This window comes from Papaver somniferum, chromosome 8, assembly GCF_003573695.1.
Source record: "Papaver somniferum cultivar HN1 chromosome 8, ASM357369v1, whole genome shotgun sequence".
Classification (NCBI taxonomy): domain Eukaryota; kingdom Viridiplantae; phylum Streptophyta; class Magnoliopsida; order Ranunculales; family Papaveraceae; genus Papaver; species Papaver somniferum.
This window is the reverse complement of record NC_039365.1, coordinates 15,838,290-15,850,294: the sequence shown is the minus strand read 5'-3', so window position 1 is coordinate 15,850,294 and position 12,005 is coordinate 15,838,290. Positions and strand designations below refer to the sequence as shown.

Below are 12,005 nucleotides of genomic sequence, written 5' to 3'. Positions count from 1 at the left end.
GTGCACCTATCATGCTCCTTGAAAAATTTATCCCTACTATTCTCCATCCAATACATATTTTCTATCTTATTCCAAGTGTCAAGGTCACTTTCTAGTTTCTTCAAGACTTTCTTGGACGCTAAATTGGCAGGTTTTGCATTTTCTTTATCAATTTGTCTTAGGATCTTTTCTTTGTTCTTAAATATGTTCTTAAAAATATATGTATTCCAATCCTTGAAATCACCAGATAATTCTTTTAGAATTTGTTGTAAACCATTATTATTGTTATTCACTTTCTTCATATTCCAAGCATTTTCAATAAAAGTTTTATATTCTTTATGTTGCATCCAACCTCTAAAAATTTATATGGTCTAGCATGTTTTATTTTAATTGGATCAAAATATATATGCAAAAGGTTATGATCAGAGGCAATTCTAATTAAATAATGAACTAAAGCTTCTGGGAAACTTTCAAACCAGTCCACATTCACTAGAATTCTACTAATTCTTTCCCTTATATTTTCCACCCCTTCTCTCTTATTAGACCAGGTAAAAGAGTATCCAGTATATCTTAAATCTAATAACCCCAATTGTTGGATAACATTTTGTATAGTGCTTGCAGCACTATAATTAGACTCATTACCCCCTTCTTTCTCAGACTTGTCTAAGACAAAATTTAGATCATCCACTGTCATCCATGGTTGATTTATTTGCTCTCTTAAGTTTTGAAGGTATTCCTATTGAGTAAACTTTCCTTGAGTATTTAATGCACCATACATGCAAGAAGTAACACAAGTAATTTCCCTGGTTTTAAAAGAGATGGTAATGATGTTCAATTTTATTTCCATTAGATGGACATGTAAATTATTGAACCATGCCACAATTTGGCCATCTGATTTACCTATTAAAGGTATAATAATCCAATCCTTCAATTTTAATTTCCTAGTAGTAGTTTCCATTTTTGTAAAAACATTTTGGTCTCAGAGAGATAGATTAGATCAGGCTTATACTTTGCAAGAAGAAATTGAAGATGATTGAATGTCTTAGGGCTGTTACAGCCCTGAGCATTCCATGATAGAGTTATCGTTTTATGAAAGTTGATAAGATAGACTCTAAAAAAAAATTGAATGAAAAGAAATCTAGTTAAAAGCATCACACAAAATAGTAGACTAGTTAAACTGAAAAGAAAGGAAAATAATAAGAGCAAATAGTTTAAAAGACTAACCAAATCAGAGCTTTTGGTACTTGAGCTACCCTCACCAATGTTCAGATTCTTTACTTTTCCAGAAGCCATGGCCTCTTCATTAAGCACAGCTTCAGCAGCTAATATTGGTGTTGGGTTTACAGAATTATCATCCTCTTGTAAAGAAATAAGAGCATTTGACAAAAAAACAGTAGTTCCTAAGTCCATATCTCCGTCAAAAGCCAAGCATATCCCTGAAGGTAATGTTTCCATGCTATCAAATCTTGGAAGTATTTTTCCTTTTCTTGTTGTTTAGCATGTTATTCCTCAATTTTCTCTTGACTAATTCTCTCATTTCCTTTTCCTGTATTCTAATTTTATTAACATCCTCCTTATCTCTAATTGTCATTGTTTTTTCCTTAACATCAGGATTCGGGCACTGCCAGTCAATGTCCATCCTTTGTCTTTTCTCATTTACATTATTTACCGCTTCTTTAATTATCAATCAGACTTCTGAATTCAGTTGATGTTTGATCAGTTTTTTTCCGGTGTCTAGACTTATACTTCTTCAACTCTAGACACCCTTTAGCTTCTTGTATGCTTCCAACCACCACTGAAGTATTTCTAATAACTATAGGAGTTTTCTTTTTACAATCGAAACCCGGAGGATGCTGAATCCACATATCATAGGTACAGACCAAAGAAGGGAGACCAATATAATCAACTTCTATTGGCTTCTTTCTTGTTCCCAAGTCCTCTAATACCATGTCCACCTTCTTCACCAATGGTTTGGTTAAATCTACTATCACTAAGAATTTTTACTCTCCATCATGAGGACCAATCATCATCAGAACTTCACCAATCTGCTTTGCTACCTTTCTTGCCATATATACTCTATCATATATAAACCCAGTAAATTTGAAGACAGTCTAGAAAATATACTTGTTGAAATTTAAGTCTGAGTGTCTAATATGATTAATTTTCTCTATAAAAGATAAAAGTTTTCCTTCTACAAATGCATTGGCCATAACTACTTTAAAAAATTCTTTCGGGTCTTTAAAATAAAAGAAAAACAAATTCTTAGTTTTTGTATCTCTTACCTCCAGCTTCCATTGAAGATCCCATTTGTTTTTCAGTACTCTCTTAACTTGATCATGTCTCATGGTAGACTTGTAGAATCCTTCCTCTTTGAACAGCTTAACCCCAAGTTCCATCGTTTCATTCCTTTTAATATAAGAAGCCGCTCTTTTGATGAACTTTAATAGCCTGTAGTTTACAATATCATTTAAATCTGCATGTTCTTCCATTAATTTTGCTAATGTACTCATTCCTTCTTCTACTATTGGATTGTCCATATTTTTTCTGATAGTTATAGTTTTGCAGGTACACACCAGAGAATAGTTTGTTGTAGATAAACATTTCACTGTAACCCTAATTTCTTTTATATCCCTTGAAATTTTTTTGAATGTATTCTTACTAATTTCTTTCTCTTCCACTTGTAGAATTTTTCCTATGTACCTTAACATGCAGCTTTCTATTCTTCTTACAACAAACAAATCCAAATTTTCTTCCAAAGTGAAAGATTTCTGATTTCTGATTTTCGCAGAAACTCATGATTACGGCGCAATAACTTTCCATTTTACACAATCTTTGTTGAATAATTTATTTTTCCATTGATGATATGTGTAGCCACGTGCAGATTTACTTCTAGCAAGTGTAATCAGGATATTGCTCAATCGACTCTCTCTTCTAACCAATCGCTGAAGGAAATCCACCCAACACCACTTAACAGAATCGGCCATGAATTTCCGGTAAGTAGCAATCCAAATTTTGTGAGAGGAATTCCTTCCCAAATCTCAAAAGGATTAAGCTAAAAAGAAATCCATAAGTCAAAACTAATTTAGAAATCAGATTTGTAAAAGACGAAAACGCTAATTCGAAGATAAACTCTTATAAAACGATAATCAACAAATAAAATAAGAAATTGAAATCATCAGAAAGAGAAATTTCAATAAATTTATCTGATTTCACAGCTAATAAAATATGAGGTAGGAATTAAAGTGCGGTAATCATCAGAGCATGAGCTGGGTTAAGGCAGAATTTTACCTGATTCTTTCGACCCATTTTACTAAACGTAAATTTGACTTATAACTTGTTTGCAAATTGACCTACATTCAGAATTTATCTTTTAGCTTTTGAGAATCGAAAACTTGGAAATTTATTTGGCTATAGAATTACGGAATGACTTTTATAAACAAAAATATTTACTTTGGGTGAAGCAAAATTGTTCCATTTATGACTTCTATTTCTGGCTTATGCTCGATACCAAAGAATGGTTTTTTGGGGACTACTCAAAAATGGTGGGAGACTACTTTGTGATAGGAATGTCTACCCTATACTTATAAAGGTTGTCCTAAATTGTGGAAATGATTAACCTACCCTTCACCTATATATATATATATATATATATATATATATATATATATATATATATAATCACCTACTCCCATCACCACCACCTATATATATAACCACCTCCTCCCATTACCATCGCCGCTCCCCACCACCTACCACCACCGACCACCACCACCATAGACCACCTCAAATCACCATCACCGCTACCTCTATATATAGCTTAATTCAAATCATTAACAAAATCAAAATCAAAATTATAAAAAACCCATTACTTTTCATTCGTTTTCCATTGAAAAAATGAGAAGTAATCACCAGAATGAGTTGAAAATGGAAGTTACAGAGAGAACTTTGGCTAGGAATTGTGTGAAAAAATTTGTCGAATTAGCCGAACTCAATTCAATGGAGGTTTTTGTTTTCAGAGAAAAATTCGGTTATGTCGAAAAAAATGTCCAAGTTATTGTTCGGTTACGTCGCAAAAAGTTCGGTTACCCCACAAAAAGTTCGGTTACATTGCAAAAAATTTCTCCTAACCGAACTTTTCTCTGAAAAACCTGCATATTGAGTTCAGTTACATCGTAAAAACAATTCCTAGACGAACTCCTAGTTTGGTTACGTCGCAATTTTCTTTTCCTAACCGAACTTTTCTATGAAAGAAAAAAATCCATTAAAGCTGAGTTCGGCTACCTGTGTTTTCAGAAATATTAGCAGAACTTCACATGCAGATGAGTTCGGCTACCTGTTCCTCAGATTTCGTAGACGAACTTTTTTAACCAAATCGAAATAAATTTGTAAATTGTTCATTTTTAGGAATGTTTTGACCAATTAAAGCACCATTAACTAAATTTGAAGTATCCATGAGTACCCAAAACATCATACTCTTGTTGTGGCTCTTAAAGAAAAAGATCTTAACTTTTTTTCTTCTAAAACCCCCATCTTCATCATCATCTTCATCTTCTTCTTCTCCCTCTCAATAATTCTTCTTTTGAAAAAAAATAACTTATTAATTTAATCTCACTAATCATTAATTAACCCACTAATCATTACACTAATTTAATTAACAAGGAAAAGTTTGGTATTAAAAGAAAACTTAGATAAGGGGTGACTCATTATTACTTATAATATCCACCCCAAAAAATGGAGAGTAGTCCCCCATCATTTTTGAGTAGTCCCCAATAAACGGTTCCTTTCATACCAAAGTAACCAAACAGGTTATACAGATACGAAACCTAAAGGAATCTTAAGGCTCCGGAACGTCAATGTGAAACCTACAGCCACACCCATTTTCCAGATTTTGGATACTGTGAAACCCACCGACAAAAAAGTTCAGGCGCGCACCCATTTCTTCGGTCAAAATTATTCTTAAACCCAGAATTTTTAGAATTGTTTCCGTTTTTTAACAGTTCAATCTCCTCTTCTCGGTATCTCTCTTTGTATCTCTTCTTATTCTTCTTCTTCCTCTCCTCGATTTGTCCTCTCGATTTCTTCTCTGAAAAATCAATTAATTATAAGCAAATCGATGAGTTCTGCTGACGAATTAAGAAGAAGTGAAGAAGAATTAAAGGGATTTATTTGAATCCGAGAGAGGAAGAAAGAAGAAAAGCAGTTGTTGCTGCTGTTGAATATGAATCGAGAGAAAAATGGGTTGATTTGATGGTATGGGTGTTGATTTGAAAGATGCAGACGAAGATAATATTGTTAATTGTCAATTTAAGATGAATAAGAGACTTAGTGGAGATTGGCGCTGCAATTTAATTGGAGATTTGATGAAATTGAATTAACAGATAGGAGTTGATGGTTCGATTTGTGATGGGTTCTGTTGATTTTTTGAAGATTCAAGAAGGAATATATGATAGAGAATGAAATTAGGGTCTGAAGCAGTTGTTGTTGTTAAAGGAACGAATCTGGATTCCAGAGAAGGTTTGATGGTGGTAGTGATTGATCGAGATGATTATGCGCTGGATTGATCGAGAAGAAGAGATGTTGAACTGAAATGGGTTTTTTGGTGTTGGGTTTTATTTTCTCCACACCAAGCAAAAGGGGGAGTACACAGAGCAAAGGAAACCCATTCTTTGTTTTGTTTTTAAAGAGAAGTGGTGGTGGAGAGTTTTTCATAGTGATTTTGTGTAATCAACTGCAAATATGGTGAAGAAGACGAGAAAAACACCAACTTCTAAGTCATCTTCATTGGTAACTAGAAGAGTTCCTGAATTCTTCAAGATCTTTTTATCCCCTGAAAGCTTCTACAAAATGGTAAGCAACATATCTTTTCTTTAAGAAAATGTGGAAGGATGCTTTTTCCCCAGTTACTAGACAATGTTTCCATACTCTATATTACTTAATCCTCAGTTTTAGAACCCATCTTGGTACCGATAAAAAAAAAAGAACCCATCTTGGTCTCTAATTGTTATTGCCGAAAAGTGTTGTCTATTCTTTGATAACTAAGGGTAGTGAATGAGCTTGGTTTTGTTCCAGGTTATGACTGAGATGGATTTGAAAGTTGTATAACTTGTCATGCAGTCCAGAAAATTTGTTGCATAACCTATTATGCATCTACAAAAGTTAATGTATAACTTATTATGCAGGCCAGAAAACAGTTGCATAACACGTTATGCAGCTACTTTTTTCTTAGTATTGAAACCAACAAAAAATAAGGTCGCATAACTTGTCATGCACCTACAATAATATCTGCATAACATGTTATGCAGTCGTGAAAATGGATGCATAACAGGAAAATATGACTGCATAATGCATTATGCATCTAGAAAATTGTTGCACAATCTTTTATGCATCGAGAAAATAGTTGCATAACCTGATATGCATCCGTAAACATGGATGCATACTGCATTATGCATCTATTTTTTATGTACGCACTAAAATCAACCAAAACAATGGTTACATTACTTGTTATAGAAGCATAACTTTGTTATGCAGATGCACAATTTTTTATGCAGTCGAGAAAATGGTTGCATAATTCGTTATGCGTCTGCAGAATGTGTTATGCATCTTTTTTGGTGGCGGCATAATGGTTATGTATCAGGTTTTCGAAAAAATTTCCTAAAATGATGAGCGCCTCCGAATTTTTTCGTGAAAAACAAAAATTTGATATTGTTATTTGTACTCGTTGCGTAACTCTCTTAAAAGGATTTCAAACGATATAAAATTTGTAAAATTCCAAGGCGCGGTTTTTTTAATATGTTATATCCAAATTGCGCTGCCAATTATACCCCTGATACATAACCCGTCATGCGGATGCATAATCCGTCATGCAGACGTTTTAATAATTTCATATATTATGGGTGTCACGGTACTAATATTAATTGTGGGCCTCACAGTGAAAAAAGAATTTCTTTTCGGCCTGCTCCCAACGTCAATACTACCAGGAATGCCCGCCTCCAACCCCAGCCACTAATTGACACGTGTTTTGTCTAAAGACGGCTTTGGCACAGACGATCCCGGAGCCGAATTTTTATTTCTCCACATAAATTCTTCCGACGACATGCGCGAGAGATGAGTACCCTTTCTTCACTAAATTCATTCCAATTTCCCGCCATTTTTAATCAACAGAATTAGGGAAAACCATGTAAGAATTTCAGCTAACCTCTCTGTTCTTCCTTTAACTCTCGGTTAGTCCCTCTCTCTCTCTCTCTCTCTGTAAGTTTGGTTTTGATTCTGTATGTTTTTTTCTCTAAAATTTGGGGATATTTTTTTGCGATTAGGTATACCTTTTTGGATAATCATACTTACCTAGATGGATTGGATATCCATTTGGTTCATTACGGGTCTTAAATACCTTGCCAAATTTAGGTGTTCATTATTGTTAGTCGTTATAATTGCCAATCTTTTTAGTATCCTTCTAAGAAATTGGCATTGCTTAAGACTTAGGAAATGTTATTAGGTTTTGAAGTTATATTCTATTTACTGTTCTGTCATAGCAGAATTCTGTTACGGATTAGTAAATTTTGGTTGCAGTTTAGTCAAGAACTGAAATGGTTGCTTGAAATATAAGAGACACGTTCTGGTGCACCTTCTTGTCTTATATGAGCTCAAGGGGGCTTATATATATGAGGTTACTGGACTTCACCTGAGAGTGCATCGAAATCTCAAATACTTGAATGGTTGGAGAGACAAGATTCAGCAAATTGCCCTTTCCGACTTGAAGGTGACACTTTATTTTCCTCAGGCCGCAGGTACTTGTTTTCTTTCTTGGAATGCTTCTACAAATCAGATTGTTTATTGTTCTAATATATCATGAAGCAAGAATAGGTGAGTGTGAGTTTCATAATAACTCGTTACTGTTATGATGCCAGCCCCTTGCATATTATCATCTGTAGCAATTCTTCAATGCAAAATCTATGTCTTTTAGTTGTGCACAATTTTCAACCAAAATTGACGAGGGCTTACATTAACTATAAATGCTGTATGTTAAACACCTCTCGCATTTTAAGAGTGCATCCAGTTTTAACAGAATGAGAAAGTACTGCAAATGATACTCTTTAAGTCTTACCACACCAATGCATGACACTTAACTTTACATATTTGTGTAGTTATTATAGACGTCAATGACTGCTCTATAGTCGTCACTTTTATCTTGGTCTTATATTGCTCGGTTAATAATTCACTGTGGATGAACATGAAAGTCAGGTTACCATAAAACTGTGTACCAGTTTATTGATTGTTTTAATTCACAACACATGAACGGGTTATACCTTAGTGTCATACATATTTTCACCTGAAAAAAAAATCAATTGACAATGAGTCTTACAATCAAAAGCATATATAGGGAGAAATCAAGTACATGGCTTCCTGTGAATCCAGATTCCTTACGGGAAGTGGTCCAAAGGTTTTCTCAGAGTTTCAACCTAGGCTTGAAATTCACTGACAACCCATTTTTCATGTACAGTGTAGTTGTCACCTTGGGAACAACTGTTTGGCCTCCAACAACCTTGACTGAGTACCTTAGCAAGATTGAAGCTGCCACCATTTTCATCTGAATGTAAGCGAACTGCTTCCCCACGCACAATCTGGGTCCTCCATTAAATGCCAGGAATTTGAACTGGCTCTCAGCCACTGCCTTCCCGTTCTTTATCCACCTTTCTGGCTTGAACTCCTTGCAGTCTTTCCCCCATATGGCTTCAGTTCGGCCAATGCCATACATGGAGTAGATTATTAAATCTTTCTTTTTAACAGCAGTACCATTAGGAAATACGTCATCCTCTCTAGCCTCCTTGATGTCGTGTGGCACAGAAGGATAGAGCCTCAGCGTTTCTGATAGAGCAGCTTCAAGATATGCCATTTTCTTTAGCTCATCAGCTGTAAACACAACTTCGTTTATTTTTTCTATGTCAGACTTCCTTTGGCTTATGATTACTTTGATCTCATCGAGAATTAGGTTTTCTACATGTGGGTGTTCATGTATGAGCCAGAAGAACCATACTAGTGCCACTGAAGTTGTGTCTCGACCCGCTAGAATAAAACTTAAGCACAGATCTCTTAGCATGTCGTCACTGAATTTATCATCCATCTGCTGTTTAGTGTCCGGGTCTTTCTTGATTATGAGCTTTGATAATATGTCTGACCGATCATTTACATGACCCGATTTGCAAAGCTCGATCCTTCTGTTTGTAATAATCTCCCCCACAAACTTGTGCACTATTCTGGTGACTTCCTTGAGTTTCTTCTCTGGTCCAACACTGAAGAATCTCAGTGCCTTCCATATGAATGTAGGAGTAAAGATCCTGTAATATGAGAGCTCTGCAGCTTTCTCAAAAGCCGCAACAAAAGGAACATCAGGAAGTTCAATGGATAAACACCCAGGACTAATTCCGAATGTAGTGATGCAGATATTGTCAAACGTAAATCGAAGTAGCAAATCTTGTAGATCTGTAATTTTATCTGATTTTACAGACTTATTTATCAACTTTAAAAGTTTTTGGTGCACCAGATCTTGTATGACCGAATGAGAAGACTCTACAAACCAAGAGGTGTGCATAACTGATGTTAATGCAACCCTTTGCTCTTTCCATGTTTCCCCATCAGCAACAAAAATTCCATTCCTAAATACATCAGAGAATATATCTATAAAAGCCTCTCCCTTGTCATAATTCAGAAAGTTGGTCTTCAAAACATATTCGATGGAGGAAGTATCTACAGTCATGATTCCACAAAAACGATCCATGCAAGTCGCTCGGATAATAAACGTTCCTCCAGATTGATTTAAAGAATCAGCGAAATAATTAAACACGTCGTTAATGTTGAGTAAAACCGATGGTATTATACCCAGGAGTGGCCATATCATGGGACCTTTGCTGGTTAGTCTCCGAGTAAAGGCACGGACAATGAAGAGAGCCACTAAAGCTAAAACAAAGTGAGAGAGCCTTATCTTTGTTTCTATCAGTGACCAGTATTCTGTGACGCATATCAGTTCTTTGTTCTTCATGAATGGTAGCTGAGATTAGATGAATTTGTGTCTAAGTTTACAAGTGAAGTACCAAAAAAACAGAATTTGTTTTAGCTAAGTTTTTCGGTTGTTTGGGATCACATCAGGCGAAGTACACACCCTTTTTATGCATATCGATTGTTGTATTACATTTCTAGTAATGGCATATCCGGATGAGCTAGTATTGTAGTTGAGTAACTTGAGTATTGTTGTTGAGAATTAGGTTGTACATTTACTGATGCGGAACGGCAGCCAGCAATTTGTCCCAATTTTCAATTACTAAACAGACCCCAGCTATCTGTACCATTAAAAGGGAGCGACATGAAGCAATTCAAGGCAATGGGATCTTTTAACTTTGAAGGACCCAGAAAAGTTAAACATGTTTATTTAGATAAGATGAGAATTTCCATCTTCAGGTTATGCTTGTAAGTTGTATGCATCCCGTCCAATGCGAATAAGCAAATAGCTTTGGGTGTTTCACCCTTTAATACCAGCCCCACCATTGTTTCAACAATTCCATGTGAGCTTTTCATAGAATTACTGATGAAATTGTACTATTCATTACATGCAGACTGGCCTTTGTTAATGGAATTCAACTTCTCAAACCACTATACTGTACGATAGAGACGTAGGAGTGTCTTCTTGAAGTTCCGTGACGACACTTCTTCGTTATTATCAGAAAGGATCATTATTATTTTCAAGGACATCTTTTGTTTTTTTAAAGAACGATTTTCTTTTGGGACCATGATATTTTTGGGGGACCATGGTCTTATTAGGCCAACCTCCCTATACTTATAAGGGGTGTCCTAAAGTTAGGTAAATACACATTTATCCTTTACTTTAATTTAAATTAAAACTAACCTAATAACTATATAAATTTAATCATATACATCTAATCTAAATGAATCTATTAATCAAAATCAAAAACAAAAATTGGAGGAGAATCGAAATTTTTTAGTTTTGAAAAAAATAATATTTGTTCTTCTTCTCTCTTTTCTTGACGTTCCTCGTTCGATTGAAAAACCCATCAATCATTTTTAATTCGTTTTTTGATAGGGTAAATTGAGTAGAAATCATCAAATGATTGGGTAAATTGAGTAGAAATCATCAAAATATGGTTTAAATGGAAGTTAAAGTGGCATGTTCCATTAGGAATAGTTTTAAAAAAAAACTGGTTTTGTAACCGAACATTCTGAAACCAAGAACACGAAGAACACTTCGGTTATCACGAATTTATTTTTCCGTAACCGAACTCCGAGTTCGGTTGGTTCGCAAAAAAATAGTTTTAACCGAACTCCTCATTGAAAACCAATATATTATGTTCGGTTGGTTCGCAAAAAATAGTTTTAACCGAACTCCTCATTTAAAAAAATATATTGTGTTCGGTTGGTTCGCAAAAAATTATAAAACTAGTTAGTAACAAAACTCTACCCATAAAAAAAAAAGAAAAAAAGAAAGAAACAATGTAACCGAACTGTGTTATTTTTCCCACTATGTTGAGTTATGATTTAACCGAACTTTTCCTACTCTGTTCGGTTTGTTCGCAAAAAATCTCGACAAACCGAACTCTTCACTAATTGCATACATGTGGAGTTTGGTTAGATATGTTGTGGGGTTAAAGTTTGCGAACCAACCAAACATTACTCTGTAAATCCTATAAACAAAGTTCGGTAACATGTTTGTTTACCGAACGACTAAAACCTCCATTAAAGAGCGAGTTCAGTAACCTGCGTGTTTGGAAGAAGTAACCGAACTATACTTTCAGATGAGTTCGGTAACCTGTTCTTCACATAAGGTAACCGAACAAGCCCAAATCTACTCTAAGAATTTACAGTTTTTTGAAAATTTGGAGCAATTCAATCAACATTATCTAAGTTTGAAGCATACCTGGGTACCCAAATACCCTTCCTCCGGTTGTGGTTGGTAAATCCCATCATTTTCATGTTTTCCTTCTTCATCTTCTCTAACTTTACTCTCTCAGTAATTCTACTTC

The 12,005-nt window shown here is 34.9% G+C and overlaps 1 protein-coding gene across 1 annotated transcript; it reads right to left on the bottom strand.

Moving 5' to 3' along the window:
- Nucleotides 1–8,278: 8,278 nt before the first annotated feature.
- LOC113306788 (cytochrome P450 86B1-like) lies at nt 8,279–10,086 on the bottom strand. The gene has a single exon (XM_026555710.1). It carries the CDS (start codon nt 10,010–10,012, stop codon nt 8,423–8,425), a length of 1,590 nt encoding a protein of 529 aa, XP_026411495.1. The 5' UTR covers nt 10,013–10,086; the 3' UTR covers nt 8,279–8,422.
- Between the last annotated feature and the right edge of the window lie 1,919 nt (nt 10,087–12,005).

Coding starts and splice junctions, on each gene's coding strand:
- LOC113306788 (XM_026555710.1), bottom strand. CDS start 10,012: ATGAAGAACAAAGAACTGATATGCGTCACAGAATACTGGTCACTGATA.